Source organism: Lissotriton helveticus, chromosome 10 (assembly GCF_964261635.1).
Source record: "Lissotriton helveticus chromosome 10, aLisHel1.1, whole genome shotgun sequence".
NCBI lineage: Eukaryota > Metazoa > Chordata > Amphibia > Caudata > Salamandridae > Lissotriton > Lissotriton helveticus.
In genome coordinates, this window is record NC_136071.1 from 92,107,446 (window position 1) to 92,132,817 (window position 25,372).

Here is a 25,372-nt window from a genome sequence, read left to right on the forward strand (position 1 = left end):
GCAAAGATGAGTGACAGAGTGAAAGTATGACGACTTTAATGACGGCCTAAATCCATCAATGACACAAAAGGCACTTTTATTCATAAGCCAGACCTTTTGGCCTTGCCAAAACTAGTTCCTTTTAGTTCAGAAGTCCATAAAAAGGGCTTGTGATTTCTTACTCGCTCCCTCAAATATGGCTTCCACACTGAAATCAAAAGCCCAGCGCTCTATGTGTCACTCCTTATCCCTAGCTCATCAACTGCTTCTTACACCAATCTCATTGCTTTATTTGTATCAGCTCTCATTTCCCCCTTGAGGTAAACAGTATCAGCAACAAGCATTTGCAATGCAATAGGTCTCGCATTAGGAAAGTTTGAGCTATTGGTATTGTAAATGGCAAAGTTTTTATTTTTGTGTTGTTTTTGAAAATAGCGAAATTAATAGCTTTGTCATTTACAATGCCAATAGTTATAACTTTCGCAAATGTGATACCTATAGCATTTGTAATGCAATATGTTTTGTATTTACATGACTTAGATGTATTGATATTACAAATAACAATGGCGTTTAATTTTTTTAAATAACTAATACTTAAATAAAAGTTATTGTAATTTATAATGGCAATAGCTTAAACTTTTCTAAAGAACTTTTGTGAAATTATGTTCAGTGTATTTTATTGTGACGAAAATCCAAGAACAGAAGTGAAATATTAACATCTTTTTGTGACATTTGCAATAAAGCTTGAAATATTGATAGCGTATATTTGAACCAGTTGTTGTTGAATGGTTGCACAGATTGATTCTGTGGTGGCACGGAGTGATGCAACGGTCTTGCCTTTGCAAAAGTTAGAGCTATTGGCATTGTAAATGACAAATTTTGTATTTATGTGTTGGTTTTGAAAACAAATAAATAAATGGCATTGTCGTTTACAATGCCAATAGCTTAATCTCTTGCAAATGCGAGACCTATTGCATTTGCACCCACACTGACAGAGAGCCACACACACACACAGAGCCACACACACACACACAGAGCTACACACACACAGCCACACACACAGTCACAAACACACAGATGTGGTGGTGGATGTGGTGGTGGATGTGGTGGTGGTGGTTGTGGTGGATGTGGTGGTGGTGGTGAATGTGGTGGTGGTGAATGTGGTTGTGGTGGATGTGGTGGTGGATGAGGTAGTGGTGGATGTGGTGGTGGTGGATGTGGTGGTGGTGGATGTGGATGTGGTGGTGGATGTGGTGGTGGTGGATGTGGTTGTGGATGTGGTGGTGGTGGATGTGGTGGTGGATGTGGTGGTGGTGGATGTGGTGGTGGATGTGGTGGTTGTGGATGTGGTGGGTGTGGATGTGGTGGTGCTGGGTGCGGTGGTGGTGGTGGATCTGGTAGTGGTGGATGTGGTGGTGTGATGGTGGTGGATGTGGTGGTGTGATGGTGGTGGATGTGGTGGTGGATGTGGTGGTGGTGGATGTGGAGGTGGATGTGGTGGATGTGGTGGCGGTGGTGGATTATGTGGTGGTGGATGTGGATGTGGATGTGGTGGTGGTGGATGTGGTGGTGGTGGATGTGGTGGTGGTGGATGTGGTGGTGGTGGATGTAGTGGATGTGGTGGTGGTGGATGTTTTGGTGGATTAAAATATATATTTTTTAATAAATGATACTCAAGTCGGGGATACATTCGTACATACTTAATCAAAACACTGAAATATGTTGAAAAATAAAGGTTTCCATTGTAAAGTCTTTATCACTTGTTTTCAAAACATTTACTGCCGGATTTGCATATGGCTCGGCACATACTCTGCTGTAAGAGCCAATCCAGATCTCTGCTTTTGCCACTGAACTAATAGCGTATCTTGGACTTCCTCCAAATTGCATGATAACCTTACGCATTGAATTCGCTGGGTAAGCAGGATAAAACATGAACAACAACCTGCGTAGAAATACAAACTAAAAATATGTTTGCATTTGTTGGAGCAAATGTTACCCAAAACTGTCAGAGTATCCTGACATAGACACTAAGAGGGCAGAATGTATTAATGAAGCACATTTGTTAGGAAACAATGATGAGCAAACACTCGCAGTTTGGATGTGATTCACTGAGATTTTAAGCACAAGTCCTCAAGAGCCATCAAATGAATTAGACTGGAAGTGCTGATAAACTAGCTATGCTTGGAGTTCGTTTTACATATGCCGGGTGGAAAAAATAAATTAGCGTCGGTTCTGTTCTAGCTGTTGTCGTATTTCTGTACAGCAAACTACGCCATAGAAAATATTATTGTGTGGGTGTTTTTTTTCTCCAAATCACACCATAAGAAATAATAATTATCATGTTGCGACAATCCCAGCTCCGTAACAATACTCCCACCCCCATAGCTGAAGAAATAATTCGCCATGGCGTCAAGACTTTCGTCCTAACCCGTCCTCACACTCACATTTGTCGCAGACAATGACTGGTGTTGGAGAACTACTTCTGCTCCTCAGCCCGATAGATGCCCACAATAGAAGCACTAGATCGGTACCTAACGACAAGAACGGGCCAAAACGTAAACAGGAAGTGACCACTATCCAAAAACGACAACTTCCGCTATCAATTTAATTCACCAACCAACGGCGCCCTTATGAACTTCCACCAATCACAACGAAGCTCTGCGTGACTGTTATTTCCCCCACGTTCTGCCTATCATCACTTTATTGATGCATTTGAAACAATTATTGCAACACGAAGTGAGCGTTTATATTGAACTATTATCATATAAAAATCCTCTTCGTTTATATTGAACTATTATCATATAAAAATCCTCTAATCCAGCTGCCGAGATCAATAAAAATTCACGGCCGCAGCCCGGCTTGAACAGGAAGCCAGGCAACCTGTGTTGGGACGGGGGCGGGGCCGCAAAAAGACAGGAAGCAGACGGGAGCCTACCCCGCGCTCCTGTGCTGAAGCGCTCCTGTGTCCGTCAGCCGGAAGATTTGCGTGTCAGCTAGCAGGGCTCCCGTGCTCGTGGAGAGCCCCGCTTGCTGCTGAGGATGACCCGCTGCCTGCCGCTGAGGATGACCCGCTGCCTGCCGAGGGAGAGAGGGACACACGAAAAGAACTCGGTGAGTGGGGTGTGAGGGGGGGGGGGATGTGTGCGCGCGCGCGCGTGTGTGTGTGTGCGAGTGTGTCTGTGTGTGTGTTTGTGCGCGTGTGTGCCTGTGTGTGCGCGTGTGTCTGTGTCTGTGTGTGTGTATGTATGCATGCATGCATGCGTGCGTGTGTAAAAAGAGCCGATGACTGGTGGGGGGATGGAAAGTGAAAGTAACCAGCGCGCGTGTGTTTCAGTCTGTGTGGTGGCTGGCTGTGTGCGCACGCGTGGACGGAGCCGACGTGCGCGTCCGCGCACCCAAATCCTGGAGAAAAGCTCGTAACACCCTTTTGTCCCTCATTCCCCCGAGACCGGCAACATTAAGTCTCCAGCCTGGACGCATCCTTCGGATGCTAATTCCAGGCGAGACCTAAAAAGGATTGGCTAAGCTGAATAGTTGGGTAATCTCCCTGTAGGAAGCTGGCTCTGTATATACAATACCAAAGTGAAGTACAGTGTGCACAGAGTCCAGTGGATCCCCAAAGGTAGGCAGAGGTTAAAGTAGATAGTACCTTACTCTCTATTTGTGGTAGTGTTGGCGAGCAGTAAGGCCTTATCAGAGGGTAGTGCTAAGCATTTACTGCACACACTCAGGCAAGAAATGATTTCACACACTCAAGGACTGAACTCGGACCAATTTGTTTTGTATAAAAATATTAAGTTGTATTTATTTCCTAGAACCAAGCCAGGCCTGGTACAGGTAAATGAAACGATACTTTGCAGAAACAATACAGTTGAATGCAATTATATGTACTTGGTTTTGGTTACAGATAAATCACTTATAAAAAGCAACTGTTGAATTACTCTACATATCTATACTACTATTATAAAGAGAGAACAGAAACCTTTTGGCAAGGTAAACTCGGGAACCACAGCACCAATCCACACACCCAATACATTGTTGTAATCCTCAGGGTGTGTAGATGGACAAAGGCTGCATAAAATTTAAAAAAAACGTAAATTAAAAAATTAAACTGTAAAAACAAAGTAGTCCCCTAAAAGTAGCGCTGGCCGCGACCTAGCGATGTCCGCAACGTGCGTGATGACGACAGGCGGGGAGGAGCGGTGACGAGCAGCGAGGAGTGGCGGTGAAGTCCAGAGCGCGGGGAAGAGCGGCGGCTCAGGTAAGGCAAAGGCAAAGGCGAGGCGGGAGGCAGGAGGCGGGAGGCGGTCTGGGCAATGTCGGGGCAGGCGGGGGCCGGGGCGGGAGTGCACCCAAGCCTGAAATGTTGCCCCGAGCCCCCTTCTGCCCCGGGCAACGCTGCAGCAATCCGGAAATGCTGCCCCCAGCCCCCTTCTGCCCAAGGCAACGCTGGGGCGGGCTGCTAGTATTTTATAATTACTTTGTGAGTATTGGTTCTATTACTTTGCAGATTACTTTTTTTACACAGTGTGGTACACCTGGACGCCACACTGGGACATTTCCTGAATATAGGTAAGTAAATGCAGTTGTGTTATTCAAACACACTTGTATGAATTTTCATAGAATTTCCAACTCCACACTTAGAAGTATTTTTTTTTTTACAGAAAAGCAGTCAATACAATCCTATGGGAGGAAACAGAGTAATTAGTTTACAGGTAAATACTTAGTTGTGGGAGTTGATTTTCTGGGGTTAGAACCAGGGTTCCCCAAGGGTCAAGGATACACTCTTAAAGCACCCTCAGCAGCACTAAGTCAGCCGGGTGCAGAGTGCTGAGGCCAAATGTAATCCAATAGGGGATATGGGGCCTCCAGTTGGTGGCTGCTCACGAGCATGCCACAAAGGTCGCGGGAGAAAAACTCCTGGACTTAAGCTCAGGCAAAGGGAGGTTCAAGTTAGCACCTAAGGTGCACCCACAGCAGCACTAGGGCGGCCTGGTGCAGGGTGCTGTTTTGGTGTTGGGTGCCCGGGTACTTTCAATGGGGATATTCTAGTATGCAAAAACACTGCAGGCTCGAGAACAAAGATCCTCTGAAGGCGACCCCCACTTGGAGAGGTAAGTTGGGACGCTGGAGGTTGCCTGGGCAACCTCAGTTGGGCCACCCAAGGCCATGGGGCGTTGAGTGCAGGGGTGTCCTTTGGCGTCAGGTTTTTTTACCAGCTCCTGGTCGCGGCCGGGGGAACCTCCAGATTCAGGCTGCAGGCGTCTGCTTGAGGCAGGTCAGGGGTCACTGGATCTCGGGTCAGGATCAGGAGGAAGACCTCCTCAGGGTGGTGGGCCACTCGAACTCGGGCCATGGGCGTCAGGTGCAGAGTGGTGCAGACTTGTGGATCCGGCTGGAACCAGACTCTGTGGGTGAGCAAATCCGGTGCTCACAGGAGACAAAGTCATTTTGGTGAAGGCAGGGTTGGTCCTTCGCGTTCTGGGGGGCTGCTGCTGCAGGACATGCTGGGAGCAGGTCAAGGTCGGGACAGGCCGTTAGGGCTGGGGCCAAGGCAGTTGGTGTCCTCCTCTTCTTCTTTCAGCACGGCTCTTCAGTCCTTCTTCTTGACTGAGGAGGCAAGGTTCAGTTTGCCCCTAAATACTAAATTAGGGGTGTTAAAGGTAGGTACAGGTCGGGACCAATGGGTCCCTTCCTTGGCGTGGGTACATCCCCTATAATGCTGCCCTCCAGTGGGAGGGGAGCATAAGCCTCACTCTGGTTGGTTTTGTCCCCCGATCTGCAAGATGGCGGGGACTAAGAGTTGTGCTTCACCTCGCCTTCCCCACCTGAGTGGTGGGATTGGCAAAGGTGGGCACACCTCTCCTCCCAACTTGGTTTTCCTGCCGATTTTCCCGCTCAAAGTGAGGTCAGAACCAGTGGGGGTCAGTTGCTGGGAGCAGCAAATGGCTGGGGTAGCTCACAAAGGCAGCAAACCTTTGTAGCTTCCCCTTCGTGGACCCAGTCCATCCTGGAGAGGAGGCTTGGCACCTCGTCCCAGGATGTGCTTTGTTTCAGGAACCCGAGTGTGGCAGGCTCTCGACCCAGGGTCCAGAAACATGTCTGGTGGTGGCAGCTGGCGAGCAGCCATTCAGACAGCACACTAGAGTTATGTCGTTTTTCAGGGGGCATCTTTTAAGATGCCCTCGGAGTGCATATTTCATTCAATCTCACACTGGCATCAGTGTGGGTTTAATGTGCTGAGACGTTTGATACCAAACTTTCCAGTTTTCAGTAAAGCGATTATGGTGCTGTATTGTTTGAAATGACTAACTCTCCAGACCATATACTTTACATGGCATTACTGCACTTACAATGTCTCAGAATTGACTCGGACACTACAGGGGTACAGGGCTCATGCACCTGTACCCTCACCACTGGTACAGTGCACCCAGCTAGAGGGGTGGCATACCTATGCTAGTGCAGTGGATTGTAGGCATGGCACACAGGGAGGAGTGCTTACAGGTGGGCAGAGAGTTGCCAATTGGGTTTATTAATGGTACAGTTTAGGGAAAGAACATACGCCCTGGGTACCTGGTTGGCAGGAACCCAGGGCACACTCAGTCAAAGTGCATCAACATCAGGCAAAAATTGGGGGGGGGGGGGGGGGGTGGGGGGCAGCCATGCAAAACGGGGCACTTTTCTACACTCTCCGCGCCTTGTGTAATGTAACTGGTACTTGTGTAAAGCATTCCAAAACCTTTGGGTCACGTCATTGTGTACAAATACGAAAGCTAGTATGAAGCAGACTATGTGGTGCGAAGTACAGTCAAAATGTTGTAGGTAGTTCTCCTCTCCGAATGGCAATGTCAGAGGATGAGGGAACAGTACATTTATAATTCTTCCTGATAAGAGATCTAGTCATTTAAAGTTGGATACAAAGTATTAGTTCTTTTAGACCGGGTTAGTTGATGCTTCTGGTTTCCATCCAGAGTAGGTTTCCAAAGAGGGCTTCTTTTGGATGAGGTGGATCACAGCATGGTAGGTAGCTGACAGAGTTAAGGGTGCATCAGGCTGTAGCTCTCCCGATCTGTAGCAGAATATTTGAGCTATGCTCTGTCTGTGATGCGCAGGCAACGCTCCAAGATTGCAGGCATCTTCCAAAGATGGGGACTGTTGTGTCTATGGTTACACCGGGTCTCTGTAACTCCTTGTAAAGCACATTGGTCATAAATATTTTTGTTGTGGGCTGGAATGGAGTTCCAAAAGTAGGAGGAAAAATGTTGACCCTCGCAGGCAAGATCTACTGAGGGCTGAGACGTCATTTCACAGCTAACTCTTTGAGCGAAGTTGTACATTCTCTATACACCAGGAAGGACATCAAGACCTGGCTTTTCGGATGAACCCAGCACTCAACTGAGCCACTCCCCTCCCCCACCCCAGCGCCCAAGACCCTCACGGGTGAGTAGGTGTGCTTTACCAACCCCTGAATGAATTACCTTTGATGGATTCCACCAATAATGAAGATTTCATGAATTCTAAAAAAAGTGAAGATAATCTGGACTAAGTGTAAATTTACAGATGACCTTGCCAGCTACAACCATACGTCAAATATGTTAAACAATCATATGCAATGCTTGGGGACAGCCAGTGTAATTTACCTGACAAAGTATAGGCTGTGAATTAGCCCCTGTCAGGAGTGCGACTTTCAGCCTACTCTGGTTGGGCTGCCAATATTAAAACTTTGAAAATTGCAGATTATCTTCTCTAATCATAAGCATGGCCTTCCAAGTTGGATATGCTTACTGAGGCAGCCTGGAAAACCAGGTAAGGATTATGGGTTAGGTCGTGGCCAAATCATAAGAGAAATACGTGTCTGCTACAATGAGCTATCAGAAGCATCTTTTGTCCCTAAAATATAGAACCCGACACAGTCTCCTGCTACCTCTTATCTGATCAGTCAAATGATTTTGCCCCCTTTATCTGTTATTGTTCTCATATCTAAATTTAAAGGGAATGGGAGGTTACCCAATTGTGTACGAAAACACGACTTTAACATTATATATATGAAGCCTCCCAATTCCGCCACTGCGATCAGAGAAAACATACAGAACAAGGATGAGAAAAATAATTTTAATGTTTCTAAGCAAATCAAACCTCTCACAAGCCTTCCAATGGAAGAGAGTGTATCCCAAGGCAAAGATCACTTCTTTGCAAATGCTATCATTGGTTAAAGTGGGCATTATGGGGAGTTCAAACACAAACTAAATATCTGGTTATAGCAGCAGCCATCCTCAGTGTTTTTCATGCATGACCAGAAGAGCCCTAAGATTGGAGAGTAATCTGCAAGAGGATGGTGAAAATCTTAAGCCAAATTCTCACCCACAAGTAATTGAGAAAGATTTATGAGAACAAGGAAAACAGAGAGCCCCTGCAATGAGTAACCAAGCCCACACAAATGAGACCAAGAGTGTACTAAGAAGATACATGGGAGCTGCAATCACCAAAATGTGAAATATGCACTGTATAGCCACTTTCATCCAAAGAATATTCCAAAATGCCATTCGCGGCCAATGTTCACACGAAACACTGAATTACAATTTGCAGGCAAGCAGAAAAGAGGGATTAAAGAAAGTACATCTGTTATCATGCACCAAGTTTAGTCCACTAACCAACTGGACATGCAGAAGTTTCAGCATAAGAGATTCAAAGTGGACAACAAAAATGCTGATCTCCCCGACACAGAAAGCAGGGAACCATGCCTTAAGTTGGATGTGGATTTTATGCAAATGCCTGAGCCTTACCTGGTTGGGGTGCAGGCAGACACAGTTGATAGGAGCATTGACTTGGAATATTCTCTGGCACTGTAGGTTGCGGGACCTAAAATAAATATAATATCACCAGGCAGGTAGGTGTTAGTAATGTTGAGTAATTTAAAACATTTTAACCTTTTGATTTTCTTTAACGTGGACACAAACCATGGCCGAACCCTGGACTAAGTGTGTAGAAAAGAAAGTCTAAAGTTCTCTCAACTAAAGGAAAATATCAACTGGTCTCTGGGAAGAAAAGTACGCAACCAGTAGGAGTTATAGACACAATATAAGCACACTGATTGAATGGTTGGTTCTCAACAATTGAATAAATGGGCTGATAATAATAAGGATCCTCTCTGCAGAGATTGTGAAGTCAACAGGAATGTTTGTGTTTAACTACTGTTGTCTTCCTACATTCCATGTTCTCTTAAAGTGTGGAACCAGAAGGGAAAAGCCTGTTCAGTTATGTTTGGGGTTAGAGGTGCCATTAGCCTTTATTAAACAAATCCACCTCGGACTAGCTAACTAAAATCCCTTGATAACACAAAAGGATCACAATCCCCATGTGCCCAAAGTATGTGTTAACAGCTGTAAAAATGCAATGACTTCAACCATATAACTTCCATCATTAATGAGCATCCCTATCTTTCGTCTATCCTGTGGATGAATTTGCCCTATTAGGTCTCTCAAGGTTAAGGTGCACCGGTGATGCAGCAATGTGTGGGGATAAAAATTCACTGCACTCTCTTTAGTCTGAAGACAACTATCTCTTAAGGCCCAGTTTAGGCGCCTGCCATTATGCACAATTTCAATCCCACTGCTACATTTGGAAAGCTTGTCTTTGAAATGTTTCCAAATCACTAATATCTTCTTTCATTTATAGATACTAATAATAAAACCAACATGCAAATATAGCCCTTACTCTCCCTATGGTTTATGCATGGCTCAAGGGTTTTAAAACAGACACCTACTCTACAGATACAGTATGAAATGAGGAAGTATGAAAACAACGCTAGTAACCCAGTATATTATTCTCTTGTCCAGTTTAGAATTCTCAAAGAAGATGGCATTGCCAAAAAGGCCCTGACATGTAACAGAAAACTTATCTTCAGATCTGAAACTGCTTAAATTAAAATTGGCGATATAGAAATACTTGCTATGAAAAACAGAAGCTGAAATTGCCTGTCACTGATATAGTTGAAAATGCCAACTTTAATTGGTCAATAAGTCACATAAAATGCTGTTTTTCAATTTAGACGGCTGTTGGAAAGTTTAAACCTGCAGATGGGGTAGAGGTAAAATTATGTCGCCACTGCATTATTTATAAATATATCTTGACATTCAAATTGTCACACTATTGAGGGTCCAGAGATATGACGGCAAAAAAAATATCATTGTGTGGAAAAGCAAGAGCAGAATTTATCTTACTGCAGAAAATGTATCAATAAACTTATGAAGTTATCAACCTTTGCTTGCAGGAGTAGTGACGTTTTTAGTGCAGAAATTCTATGCTAACTTTTCTCATTGTAGGAATGAGTTAATGTTATTGATGGCTGCTCTTTCTAGATATATAGAAAGTCAATATAAAGAACGTTATTGTCCATTGTGGTGTGCCCTCGCCCTCCTTTCATTTGCAATACCAAGATAATAAATTGTTAATAAATTGAAAAAGCTTTATTAAAAAGAAACAGTTCTAAAGACACCGGCACCATGGGAGCACAGAAAAGTGTTCTATTCATATATTGAAGAAGCAAAGTAAGAGAATGAATCATACTGCTGCATTCAATTCACAATGTCATGGACCTGAGGTGCATTTTATCAGCGTTTATAAAGCTAGTTCAATTAATATTACAATAGCCCATTAGAACCGCAACCCAGCAGCATAATGCAGAGTCTTGAATTTGATTTTTGATTATGGGCAGTAAACTTTTTTTGTGCTTTCCATTGGTATCTAATTTTACATCGTCTTTCATTCACGTTTAGAATGTCCTCCTTCATTTTGTGTTACCTTAGTCACACTAATTTGCAAGGCTGATGGCTGTTACGGTACTTTACTTGAATTATAAGGATATAATAAGAAAGTTTTTTCTTTGCAGGAACAGAAATCTACAGAGTTCAGTTTTCGTGCGTCGAATAAATCAAATTTTCTGAGTGTAATGGGTGAGACTTTTACAGCGTGGTCATCCAAAAGCAGCTTGAAAATGTGTGTGGAATAAAAAAGAAAAAAAAGACTATCCCTCTCACCTGTGTGACCACTTACAATCCAGTGTCTAACCAAGTGTCCCATATTATTCAGAAACATTGGAAGATACTGAACACTGGTAACCAACAGTGGGAAAAACTTATGATCCCATACCGCAAGGGGAGAAGCCTGAAGGACAATTTGGTGTACCAGACCACAACAGCATACCAAACAAATCAACACCATACACAATGCATGGGGACTCCCAAAAGTGACCAGGCACTACTCATGCGGTGATTGTAGTGTATGTCACTTGACAAACACCACCAAATCCCTAAATCTGGAACCAGGAAAAGTGTGGGAGATACACAAACACAAATTGCAATACTACCCATGCCATATAGCTTATAATATGTCCTTGTGGCTTAAGATATATAGGCATGACCAGCCGCAGAGTCAAGACACACATCTGTGAACACAGAAGCAACATTCGGTGCAAACGTAACACAACACGTATGACAAACCACTTTATAGAGAAAGAGCACACAACAAACGATATGGAGTGGTTTGTTATTGAACAGCTGGAACCTAACACCAACAATGTACAACAACGACTTCTGGAAAAAGAACAGCGATGGATATATCACTTGTCCACCCACCTCCATGGTCTAAACGTCAATATACCATGGAATAGTCTGAACAAATGACCTTTTTAGTGGTCATCCTCACTCTAAGATAATGTACATTATTTAACATCCTAATCAGCTATATTCATATGATGACCAAAAATGTAATGTAAATTGTGCTGTTCGTGCATATATTATTAAGGCAACAGTGGTCCCTCACAAGCATGAGGATATAGTCAATAAATATAGACAAAATAGTTTCTATATTGAAAATGACATGCCCAGCCGGGCAGAGGTCTAATATTTACTTTCCAAGCAATGTAAAGGAATATGCTACTTACCAGTATGCATCTGTTCTTGGCATGTAGGGCTGCTGATATTTATATCTATGCATAGATCACCGCCTAGTGTTGGGTCCGGATGATTGCACATTGTTGTCCTGGAAGAGTCTTCGAAGTATCACGAGATAGGTGGCTCCTCCCCTGGACTACAGTGCGAATGGGCATCCCCTCCATGCTCAGATTGTTTTTCGCCATTGTGGCAGAGATGGAGTGTGATATAGTAAGTGATGACCATGCGTTAGAATAAGTGCGAGTGCTACAGCTGCGACAGGCACCGGGGAGGAGGGCGGGCGATATAAATATCAGCAGCCCTACATGCCAAGAAGTCAAGTCAAGTCAAGTCAATAAATTTATATAGCGCGCTACATACCCAGAGGGTCTCAAGGCGCTTGAGGAAGGGTGGGGAATTACTTGTCAAATATCCACGTTTTAAGTTGCTTTCTGAATGCTAGGTGGTTCTGAGTAAGGCGAAGGTGAGTGGGAAGTGAGTTCCAGGTTTTAGCTGCCAGGTAAGAGAAGGATCTACCTCCCATGGTGGTTTTGTTGATGCGAGGTACAGAGGCGAGGGCTTGGTTGGAGGATCGTAATTGGCGGGAGGGGGTGTAGAAGGACAGTCGTGTGTTGAGGCATTCGGGTCCGATTTCGTAAAGTGCTTTGTGTGCGTGGGTTAGGAGCCGGAAAGTAATCCTCTTATTGACGGGGAGCCAGTGGAGGTTTTTCAGGTGACCAGAGATGTGTTCTTTACGCGGGATGTCTAATATGAGCCTGGCTGAAGCGTTCTGGATGCATACTGGTAAGTAGCATATTCCGTTCGAGGCATGTGGGCTGCTGAATTTATATCTATGCATAGAATAAATAGTAGTACCCTCCTTATTGGCGGTTGCCCGTGCCAGCTGCAGCAGTCTGAAAGAGAGTTCTGAGAACAGCCTGACCTACAGCAGCTTCCTGTTTTGACTGTACATCCACGCAGTAGTGTTTGGTGAATGTGTGTATGGTGGTCCATGTAGCTGCTCTACATATGTCCTCTAGAGGAATGTTACCTAGGAAAGCCATGGATGCCCCTAATTTGCGTGTGGAATGAGCTCTTGGGGGAACTGTTAACGTGCGTTTAGCCTTTTGATAACAGATCTGGATGCACTTAACAATCCATCTGGCTATACCTGATTTAGAAATTGGGTTGCCCTTGTGCTGTGGAGAGAAGGCAACGAACAGTTGTTTAGACTTCCTGAAGTCTTTAGTCCTGTCTATGTAATACAGGAGAGCCCTTTTAACATCAAGTGTGTGTAGTGCTCTGTCTGCCACTGAATCAGGATTTGGGAAGAATACAGGTAGTTCGATAGTTAGGCTAATGTGGAACTGTGACACTACCTTGGGCATAAACTTGGGGTTGGTGCGGAGCACAACCCTATTAGCATGAATTTGAATGAAAGGCTCCTGAATAGTGAGGGCTTGCAGCTCGCTAACTCGTCGTAGCGACGTAATTGCGACCAGAAACGCCACTTTCCATGTGAGAAATTGTATCTCACAAGAGTGAAGAAGTTCAAATGGCGGGCACATGAGCCTGGTGAGGACTATGTTGAGGTTCCAGACCGGCGAAGGTGGGTGTCTTGGAGGAATGACCCTTTTTAGTCCCTCCATAAAAGCTTTAATGGATGGAACTCTGAAAAGGGACAGGTGCTGTCTATTTTGAAGATAAGCCACCATTGCAGCTAAATGTATCCTGATGGAACTATACGCTAGATTACACCAGTATAGGTGCAGCAAGTAACAGATGATGTTTTGCGTGGAAGCATCAAGCGGATTTATGTTATTATTGGAGCAATAGATAACAAAACGCTTCCATTTTGCCGCGTAGCAGGCCCTGGTGGTAGGTCGCCTAGCCTCCTTTATGATGTCCATACAGTCAGGAGGCAGGTTCAGGTAGCCAAACTCTATGACCTCAGGAGCCATATTGCTAGGCTCAACTGCTGCGGATCTGGGTGCTGAATGTCTCCATGGCTCTGAGTGAGGAGACTGGGTGTGAGTCTTAGGCGCTGGTGGGGAACCACGGAAAGTTCTAGGAACGTGGTGTACCACGCCTGCCTTGCCCACGTTGGAGCAACCAGGATGAGCGTCATGGAGTGTTGCTTCAGTTTGCGTGCTACCAGCGGTATGAGTGGAGCTGGAGGAAAGGCGTACGCAAATTTGTTCGACCAGTTCATCCATATCGCATTTCCCTGAGACTGCGGGTGTGGGAACCTGGCAGCGAAGGTGTGGCATTTTGCGTTTTCGTGTGTGGCGAAGAGGTCTATCTCTGGATGACCCCACTGCTGGAAATATGGCTGGAGCACTGAGGGATGTATCTCCCACTCGTGCACCTGATGGCTGTGTCTGCTGAGCAGGTCCGCCATCTGGTTGTCCTTGCCTGGGAGGTGTTCCGCCATGAGGAACATGTTCCTTTGAATGGCCCACTTCCACATGCTCTGGGCTAGATGGGACAACTGTGGAGAGTGTGTCCCTCCCTGCTTTTGGATGTAATACATCGCAGTCATGTTGTCCGTCCGGATCAGCACGACTTTGTTGCAGAGATGCAACTTGAATGCCTTCATCGCCATGAAGATTGCCATCAGTTCCAGTAGGTTGATGTGCATCTTCTGCTGTTGCGGTGTCCATAGTCCCTGCACTGTATAGTGGAGGACATGTGCTCCCCAGCCCTGGAGAGATGCGTCCGTTGTCAGCACTATCTGTGGTACAGGCTCTTGGAACGGTCGTCCCCTGCAAAGGTTGTGTGTGTTCCACCAATGCAGAGAGTTGTATGCACGACTGGTCACCAACACTAGGTCTTTTAGCTGTCCTTGAGCCTGGTTCCACTGGCGCGCCAAGCATTCCTGAAGCGGACCCATGTGTAGCCTCGCGTGGGGGACTATGAAGATGCAGGAGGCCATCATGCCTATTAGTTGCATGAACACCTGCGCTGGGAGTGAGTGCTGTGGCCTGAATTTTTGAATCAACACTTGCATGCTGTTGACTCTCGCTGCGTTTGGTTGCGCTGTGGCAGCGAGCGTGTTGATTTCCGCGCCTAGGTACTGCTGTACGTGTGCGGGGTGAAGATGGGACTTCTGGTAATTGAGCGAAAATCCCAGACTGTGTAGGAGGTGAATTGTGCGGGACATGTGGTCGGCACACTGCTGGGCTGACTTTGACTGTACAAGCCAGTCGTCCAGATACGGATAGACATGGACGTGTTGTCTCCGAAGATGCGCGGCCACTGTTGCTAAGCACTTCGTAAACACTCTGGGGGCTGTAGTGACCCCTAAAGGCAGGACTTTGAACTGGTAATGCTGGTTGTTGATGGTGAACCGGAGATATTTCCTGTGACTGGGGTGAATGGGAATGTGGAAATAGGCATCCTTCAGATCTAATGTTGCTAGAAAATCTCCTTGACTGAGCAACGGCAGAACTTGCTGCAGCATGAGCATGTGAAAGTGTTCTGACAGGATGTATTGGTTTAGAGGTCTGAGGTCTAGAATGGGCCGGAGAGACCAGTCTTTCTTTGGGATTAAGAAGTACAGCGAGTACACCCCTGTACCCTGTTGTTCTAAAGGCATGAGTTCTATGGCGCCTTTTTGCAGCATGGATATGACTTCTTGCTGCAATAAGTGCATGTGCTCGGCGGACATAGGACGGTGACTTGGGGGTATGTTGGGTGGAGTGGAGGTCAGTTCTAGACAATAACCATGTTGTATAAGTTGTCTCACCCACCTGTCCGTGGTAATGCTTTCCCAGACTGGCAGGAACTGCTGGAGTCTCCCCCCGACCGGTGTTATATGGTCGGGGGGCAGCGACAAGGCGTCACTGCTTGTTAGTGGCGGAGGATCTGGTATTATTAGTTCCACGTCCTCTGCCTTTGCTGCTGTTCCCACGGTATCCACCCCTATTGTTCTTGTTATAGGTGGTTTGTGTGCCTCCCTTGGTGTATTGAGCTTGTTGCGACGCTTGTCCTCTTGAAGCTCCCCTGTTACCGGAGCGACGAAAGGAACCGCCCCTGAACTGTTGAGACTGCAGAGCCCCCATGGATTTCGCAGTTTCAGTGTCCTTCTTAATCTTCTCAAGAGTGGTGTCTACCTCCGGACCAAACAGGAAGTCAGGGTTTACTGGTTGATTGAGCAGGGTAGTTTGGATCTCCGACTTAAATCCAGAGATGCGGAGCCAGGCATGCCTCCTGAGCATAACGCTAGTGTTTATGGCCCTAGCTGCTGTGTCGGCCGCATCCAACGCGCACTTAATGGACGCGTTGGAGATTAACTTCCCTTCTTGTATAAGCATTTCTGCTCCCTCCTTATAAGCATCTGGCAGGTGTTGCAGTAACTGCTCTAACGTGTCATAGTGTGCCCTGTCATATCTTGCTAACAGGGCTTGGGTATTGGAGATTCTCCAAATATTAGCAACTTGAGCTGCCACACGTTTTCCAGAGGCCTCCAAGATCTTGGATTCTTTGTCCGGAGGAGGAGCATCACCCGTTGTCTGAGAGTTTGCTCTTTTGCGAGCATTAGCCACCACTAAGGAGTCCAGTGGGAGTTGGCCCTTGATGTAGGTAGGGTCCACGGGCGCCGGCCGGTACATCCTCTCAATTCTTGGGTTTACCACCCGTGCTTTAGTGGGCTCTTTAAAAATGTCACTTGCATGTTTGAGCACCCCTTTGAGCAAAGGCAAAGTTTTGATAGACCTTTCTGATGTGGAGAATGTATCAAAAAGAAAGTCTTCTTCCACGGGGTCAGCGTGCATATCTACGTCATGGTTATGTGCCGCCCTCTCAATCAGCGCGTTGAACGCAGCAGTATCTTCAGTAGGCGTAGGCTTGTTGGCATATGAAAGAGTATCAGGGGTGGTGTGTGGGTCAGCAGGGTCCACAGTGTCAGCCCACGGCTGGGGCTCATCTTGATCAGTATCAATGGGATAGTTAAACTGGTCCTCATTGTCCCCTCCTTCCACATCCTCCCTTGTGGGAGAGTAGGCATAGGGCCAGATGTAGGTAGCCAAATACCGGTCGGTAACGGCCGAATTCGGCCGTTACCGACCGTTATTTGGCTACCGAGATGTAGGGGCAGGTAAACAGGGGAAATCGGTAATTTTACCGATTCGGTTAATATACCGGTCGGTAAATTTTCCGACCGGTATATTTACCGAATCGGTAAAATTGATATGTAGGTGGGACTCTTCTGAGTCCCACAAGGCCTACAAAATCGGTATTTTACCATCAAATTGTATTTGATGTTAAAATACCGATTCAGGTGTGCATGCACATGTGTGCATGCACACCTGTGCCATATGACAGGCAGACCTGCTCTTAGGGCAGGTATGCCTGCCACATGGCCCCCGAACCTTTTTTGGGGGTGCTAGAGGGTGTCAAAGTGACACCCCCTGCACCCTTGTCAAATTCGGTATTTACCAATTCGGTAAATACCGACCGGTAATGCCCCATTCATTCCTATGGGCTTCAAAGCCCATAGGAATGAATGGGGCATTACCGGTCGGTATTTACCGAATCGGTAAATACCGAATTTTAAAGATTCGGTAAATCCACATCTGGATTTACCTACATCTCGGTACTTCTATTTTACCGATTCATAAATACCGAATCGGTAAAATTCGGTATTTATGAGTCGGTAAAATAGAATTACCTACATCTGGCCCATAGTCCTGACCATATGATTGCATGGGCTCAAAAAGTATAGGAGAGGTGGTAGAGTCTCTCTTTTTCTTTAGTGGTATCCTATAATGTTCCATAGGCGCTTCAGGCCTGATCTTACGCTTGTAAACGGTGAGTCGACCTGATTCGGAGTCGATGTATAATTTCGACTGGTTGTCGAGGGACGGTGGCTGGAACACAACGTCTTCCGTCCGAGGCTGAGCGGCTGCAGAAACGGACGTCGACTTGGAAGATCCGGTAGCCTGTGTATGTTGAACAGTTTTAGGCCGAGCTGTCGGGGGTAGTCCGAACTTTATCGGCGCCGTAAGTATCGGCAACGTACTGACTGCCTTCGATGGAGGCGGTGTCTTCGATTCGACCGACTTCGACGGTTCAGTGCGTTTGAGGCCTTGCGTCGAGTCGAGCCGTTGTTGCGCTGCAGGAACGCCCTTGTGCTTCGACGCGGTAGGGACTTTCTTTCCGACTTTTGGCTTCGGGTCGAAGGCCTTGACCAACAGCGGCTTCTTCAACTTCGGATCGATGGTCTTCGAGTCCTTCGGAAGAGCCGCCATCTTTGGAGCCGGAAGTCGACGTCGACGGGAGCGTGACGTGCTTCACTGTAGACACAGGCGTACTCGATCCGATCTTCGGTTCGACGCCCCCTTTCGACCCCGAGGGGTCGATCGCACGTTTCGACTTGGAAGGTTCCGAAGTCGTCGAGCCGATGGTTGTTTTAACCAGTGTCGGTTTCGATTTCGTGTCTTTTTCTTTCGGTTTCGATTTCTCCACTGAGCGTGGCCGATGAACTGAGGGCTCTTTGGAAATGTTCTTAGTCGGGCCTTAAAGCGGGACTAGAGAACGGTGTTGAAGATCTTGGCTAAGGCCTTCCGGCGATGCCTCGACCTGAGCCACGGAAGAGTCTTTATGGGGCCCCGCTACTGCGGTTGGGCCTAGCTCCTCGCTGGAGTCGTCGTCGACGGCTCCGATAGGTTGTACGTCGTCTCCTACCTCGACGATGTCTTGATCATGGACGTATAGTTCTTCCTCGTCCTCGTTGTAGGTGGAGTCCGGCTCCGACGCGGGATCTGAGTGCTCCGGATCCTCTTCTTGTACATGTTCTTCGTCGTCCCCACCGAAGATGTTTTCCGGGTCTGGCGCCGATTCTCGCACCGACTCTCGTGCCACGCGTCGAAGACGGAGAGTTTTCTTCGACCTGAACTTCGAACAGGCCATGCAGCTGGCCTCGTCGTGGTCCGTGAGAGACATTTGTTGCACACCGGGTGCACGTCGATGTGTGGATATTTTGAGTTGCAGACGGGGCAGCGCTTGAACGGACTCCGTTCCATCGTCGATCGTCGAGGGGCCTTTGGTGTCAAAAGGCAAAAAAGTCTTCCGAAGTCTAGTTCAAAGAACTGGAAAGGTAAAAGGCACCGAACGAAAGACAATACCGACGCCCCTAAGGCCTTTTGGCCTCGAAAAAGAGTATATTCCGAACGTGAGTTAAGAGGTACATCCGAACCCAATGGCGGAAAAAAACAAGCTGAGCATGGAGGGGATGCCCATGCGCACTGTAGTCCAGGGGAGGAGCCACCTATCTTGTGATACTTCGAAGACTCTTCCAGGACAACAATGTGCAATCATCCGGACCCAACACTAGGCGGCGATCTATGCATAGATATAAATTCAGCAGCCCACATGCCTCGAACACACAATTTACAAACAATATACAAGGCGGGGCACAAGCCTGTAGCCAGCTTAACGTACAATTTAGACATAAGGGAAGAAGGGCTTTTAGGCAAAAGCTTAGTGTTCTGTTAACCTGTTAATTGCACAGTTTCAATTATAAAACAGAACAATACTGGCACCAGGTATCGCAGCACAGCTGAGTAGCATTCAGCTACTCAGCTGGGAACCCGATGATGAAGCGTGATACCAACTAGGTTGGTGTGTGAGGGTTCTTTTAACAAACCCTTGTGGTGCCAGGCACTGCAGTGTTGGATAAGGAGTAGTTTCTGTCCTGTAACTCCAGTTCTGTAGTAGGGGTATCTCTGTTATAGTCATAATCTAGTGAATAGTCCCCGCCGATGTGCGTGGACCCCGGAGCAATCAAAAATAATCTCTTACAGTGTCACAAAAATGCAGAACTGCACAGACACTTAAGAGAGAATTTAAAGACAGATAATGCAGCCTATAAAGGCTACACTGTCCAGTACTTCAACTAGAAAATCCACCACAAAATCCACAAAACAGCAAAGCCTGTACAGATTTCCCTTGCTTTAACAGCAAACACCCTCTGGAATGATAGAGAGAAGAACCTGGACAGACAAGCCCCATAGGCTGCCATTATGTGGCTCAGAATAGGATACTGTGCCTTTAAGAGAACCTTCCAGAACTTCACAGTATCCCAGAATGCACTGCAGGTCCCAGTTACTTTCAGTTCTTTTTGAAGGCGTAACACGCCAGACCTGTAGCATTCCTTACATGAAAAACTCTCCACCGGGGAGGAGGGCGGGCGCTTATGACTATAACAGAGATACCCCTACTACAGAACTGGAGTTACAGGACAGAAACTACTCCTTCTGTAGTAGGGGATCTTTGTGTATAGTCATAATCTAGTGAATAGAACGGCAAGCCCATGGTTGACATGAAAATCAGAAATAACCTTGAGAAGAAATTTAGGGTGAGTACGCATAACAACCTTAGCAGCATGAAATACAGTATAAGGTTCTTGGCAACACAACGCCTGAATTTCACTCACCCTGCGGGCCGATGTAATGGCCACGAGGAACGCCGCCTTCCAGGACAGGTGCTGCAACGAAGCCTTATGAATAGGTTCAAAAGGCTCCTTCATCAATCTGGACAGCACCACATTCAATTCCCATGAAGGCGAAGGAAGCCTGACAGGAGGGAATACTTTCTTCAAGCCTTCCAAAAAATCTTTGATCACAGGGATCTGGAAGAAGGAAGTCTGTGAAGGGCATTTCCTGTAGGCAGTCAAAGCAGCCATATGAACCTTAATGGAATGGACATTAAGACCAGACTGCGCCAGATGTAGTAGATATGGAAGGATGACATCCTCCTTGCATGTCGTAGGGTCATAGTTCTTGGACTTGCACCAGATGCAAAACCTCTTCCACTTGTAAGCATAAGAAGTCCTAGTGGAAGATCGCTTAGCCTCCTTCAGTATGTCGATGCAATCCTCTGGGAGATTCAGATGGCCATATTGCACTATCTCAGGAGCCATGCCGCCAAACTCAAAGACAAGAGGTTGGGGTGCAACATCCGCCCCCCGAACTTCGTGAGAAGGTCCGGCCTGCACGGCAGCTTCATGTGAGGAAGGAGAGACCGGTGAAGCAGGTCCGTGAACCACCACTGTCTGGGCCATTCCGGGGCAATCAGTATCATCCGCGTCCTGGACTGGGACAGCTTGATGAGAACCGTCGGAATCAGGGGAATGGGTGGAAAAGCGTACAGAAAGCTGTTCGACCAGTTGATCCATAACGCATTCCCCAGCGTCCCCGGCTGGTAGTACCTGGAGGCGAAGTCTCGGCATTTGCTGTTTTCGGCGGTGGCGAACAGATCTACGTCTGGAGTTCCCCACCTTGCGAAGACTTCTCCTAGTACTTCGTCGTTTATGACCCATTCGTGGTTCTCCTGAATCAGTCTGCTCAGTTCGTCTTCCTGAACATTCTGCACACCTGGTAGATGTGTGGCCGTTATCGTCAGTCCTCGGGCCAGAAGCCAGTGCCAGATCGCCTGCGCCTCCTGCGACAGAGTGCGGGATCTCGAGCCTCCCTGCTTGTTGAGGTAATACATCGTGGTCGTATTGTCCGTCTGTACAAGCAGAGAGTCGGTCTGGAAGGACGGGTGAAAAGCCTTCAGTGCCAAGTGAACAGCTCTGAGTTCCAGGAAATTGATGTGGTACGTGGACTCCGTCCGGGACCACGTCCCTTGAATCTGTAAGTCTCCGGAGTGCGCTCCCCATCACTGGAGAGAAGCATCCGTCACGATAGTCTGTGTGGGAATGTCCTTGTGGAAGGGAACCCCTCTCAGGAGATTCTCCGCTGAACACCACCACTTCAGAGACTGAAGAGCATGCAGAGACAGTCGTATCTTGTCGTCCCAAGATCCTCTCCTCGGGTCCCACTGATCCTCCAAGCACTCCTGCAGCGGTCTCATGTGCAGTCGCGCATGTGGCGTCAGGAAGATGCAAGAGGCCATCGATCCCAGTAGAGAAGACACCGTCCTCACCGTCGTAGATGGAGTGGTCATGAGAGCCTGAGCCTTCCGAAGGAGTGATAATCGTCGCTCCTCCGAAGGAGACACGCTTGCTGACAGCGTATTGATGGAGGCTCCCAAGTACTGAATGCACTGGACCGGAGTCGGAACAGACTTGGACATGTTGATGTGCAACCCCAGCTTGTTCAATAGAACGCACGTCTTCTGGAAGTGCGCTTGAGCTTCCGAGAAGGAGGAGGCCTTGATCAACCAGTCGTCCAGGTACGGGTAGACAAACACCTTGTTCTTCCGCAGGTGTGCCGCTACCACTGCCATGCACTTCGAGAAAGTACTGGGCGCAGACTTCAGCCCGAACGGAAGTACCGTGTACTGATAGTGATTGGTGCCGACAACATGCAAAACTTTTCTCTGCGAATCCACTTGTTTGCCTGTCGCAAGTCTAGAATGGGCCTGAACTCGTTCTTGTCCTTCTTGCGGACCAGAAAGAACCGGGAGTACAGACCTCTTCCTCTTTGAGGCAGAGGTACGGCTTCTATCGCCCTTTTCCTTAACAGGATATCGGCCTCCGCCTGGAGCTCGCGCAGCTGATACTGCGAGCTGACCGGAGGAATCGATGGAGGAGGGCTGGTGAACCGAAGACTGTATCCATTGCAAACAATATTCAGCACCCACTTGTCCTGAGTAATTTTTCTCCACTCTGCCAGAAAAAATTGAACGCTTCCCCCCACCGGAGCGGGTAACGGATGAAGGGGAAGTAACCACTCAGGGTCGAGACCCGGCCGGGCCTTTGTTCACGGTAGAGGACTGCTGTCCACCTCTACCCCTCTGGCGTTTCTGAAAGGGTCTCCGGAACTGCTGCTGTTGATGTTGCTGCTGTTGTCCCGAAGATTGTCCTCGTCCTTTCCCCTGCGAACCGAACCGTCGTTGGAACGGGCGGTAGGGTTTCTTGTCTTTGGGCTTCTCAGCCTCAGCCTTCATGCGGGCCATTTCATCGTCGGCATGTTTTCCGAATAATGTTTCACCGGAAAAAGGCAGATTGGCCACCCGCTGCTGCGCCTCAGGCTTGAGTGACGTAAGTCTGAGCCAAGCATGGCGGCGCTGGTTGACCCCGAGACAGTAACCATGTGCCGCCAACAGCGAGATATCCGCAGCAGCACTGATGGCCTGGTTCAAAACCAGCATCCCTTCCTTAACAATTTCTTGGAAGTCCTCCCTCCTGTCGCGTGGCAGAATGTCCGCGAACTGTTCCAGGGAATCCCAGAGCGCACGTCCGTACCGCCCCAGCAACGCCGAATCGCTGGAGGCCTTCATAGTGGTGGAAGAAGTCCCACAAGCCTTCCTTCCAGCCGAATCAATCCAACGGCTTTCCTTGTCCGGCGGCACGGTGGATGACGGGGAGGTAGAATGCAACTTCCTGGCCGCCGTCACTATCACGGAATCGGGCACTGGGTCCATTCGCAGGAAGGCCGGGTCCGAATCCGGTGCCCTGTACTTCTTTAGAAGTCGGGAGGGAGCAGCCTTCACTACCGCAGGCGTGAGGAACACCTCCTCCGCAGGTTCGACCAGTCCTGGCACCAATGGCAGCAGAGGGCGAGACAGGTGCTTCTTGTGAAGAGTCTCGAATATCACGGACGTCGTAGGTGTAGGAGCCGTCACCGTGATACCCAACTTCGCAGCCCCCCTCAGGAGAACCTCCTGGAATGTGCTGATGTCGTCTACCGGAGACACCCTAGTCTCCGGGGAGTCCGATAAGGTAGGTGAATAGGAGCGAGTCCTAGAGGAGTCCGTACGGGACCTCGATCTTCGCCTCCTATGGCGATGCCTAGATCTGGTGGAGGTCCTGTGTCTACTCCTTAATCTTCCTCTCCGTCCGGAGCGCGACCGTGATCTCCTAGGTCTGGGACGCTCTGCGGGCGTCTTGGGCTTGGACGGGACCTGAGGCTTAGGAGTCCCTTTGGGAGGGGTCGGAAGCCTGGGCAACGAGACCGACCTCGGTGGAACCGGGGGCGGCTTTTCTGGTACATGAGGCCACGGCACCTGTGGAAGTGGCGGCAGAGGAGGTAACGGAGGAGGGATCGGAGCCCTAGGAGGGAGACCCCTCGGCAACGGAGGCGGGGGTGTAACAGTCTTCTTAGGAGTATACACCTCGGAGTACACCGATCCCGGTGACCCGCCTTCCTTTCCAGATCCGGACTGTGGAGAGCCCCCCACAGCATCTGGCCTCTCACCACGCTTCCTCGACGTCGAAGAACGGTGACCAGACGGCGAGCGTAGGCCCCTCGACGTCGAGCGCCTCTTCGGCGTCGACCGTCTTCCATGCCTCGGCGTCGACCGCCTTCCAAGCCTCGACGTCGATCTCGTCCACCTCGACGACGACCTGTTGCGCCTCGACGACGACCTCTTAGCCTCGACGGCGACCTCGACGGCGACATCTTCCGCCTCGACGGCGATCTCTTCCGCCTCGACGGCGACCTCTTCCGCCTCGACGACGGCCTCGATGACGAGGATCCCCTCGACGACGATCGCTTCCTCTTCGTCGACGGCGAACGGCGGTGTCGCCTCGACGGCGAGCGCCGACGCCGGGCCCGTCGACGCCGATCACTCGACGCCGACGATGACGACGACGAAACAGTCAAAAGATTCGACGGCGGCCTGTGTAACTCCCTCGACGTCGACCTTCGACGTTTCCTCGACCCAGAGCCCTGGGGAGATGGGGAACAGGCCGTGGTCATCCCTCTCGACGTCGTGGTCAGTGCCACCGACCCAGACGGAGAATAGGGACGTTTGCTGGTCTTCCTGCCCCTGGGGAGCCCCCCAGAGGCCTCAGCATGGGCAGAAGAAGCCCCTCCAGACCCACCTTGCGCCTTCAGCCTTCTTTCCTCGAGGCCCTGAAGCCTGATCTTCTTTCTTTCCTTCGGGGTCCTGCCAGAGAAGCCTTGACAAATCCCACACTCCTCAGGGATGTGGGAAGAGGGAAGGCAGAGGATACACACCTCATGGGAGTCTGATTTTGCCTTCTTCCTGGAGCACTCCGGGCATTTGTCAAATAATGCAGGCATATTTGACATCAAAAAGGAGCAAAAACCAAGAAGAACAGCACAAAAGTACTTCAGAAGCACTCAAATCGAAATTATAGTGAAAAAACACCAATAAACCCTTGAAAAGGGAGAGCTCAATGCTCCAGGGTCCTGCTTGCAGGAGCCGGAAAAAAGAACTGAAAGTAACTGAGACCTGCAGTGCATTCTGGGATACTGTGAAGTTCTGGAAGGTTCTCTTAAAGGCACAGTATCCTATTCAGAGCCACATAATGGCAGCCTATGGGGCTTGTCTGTCCAGGTTCTTCTCTCTATCATTCCAGAGGGTGTTTGCTGTTAAAGCAAGGGAAATCTGTACAGGCTTTGCGGTTTCGTGGATTTTGTGGTGGAATTTCTAGTTGAAGTACTAGACAGTGTAGCCTTTATAGGCTGCATTATCTGTCTTTAAATTCTCTCTTAAGTGTCTGTGCAGTTCTGCATTTTTTCGACACTGTAAGAGATTATTTTTGA

General features: G+C 48.2%; 1 protein-coding gene across 4 annotated transcripts in view; it reads right to left on the reverse strand.

The window, feature by feature from the left end:
- Positions 1–25,372, reverse strand: part of MLST8 (MTOR associated protein MLST8) — a 140,555-nt gene that overhangs the window by 69,016 nt on the left and 46,167 nt on the right. For all 4 annotated transcript variants that reach the window (XM_078664836.1, XM_078664839.1, XM_078664837.1 and 1 more), the window contains one exon: positions 8,763–8,838. In XM_078664836.1, the coding sequence (XP_078520962.1) occupies positions 8,763–8,838 (76 nt within the window). The remainder of the gene's footprint in view (positions 1–8,762; positions 8,839–25,372) is intronic.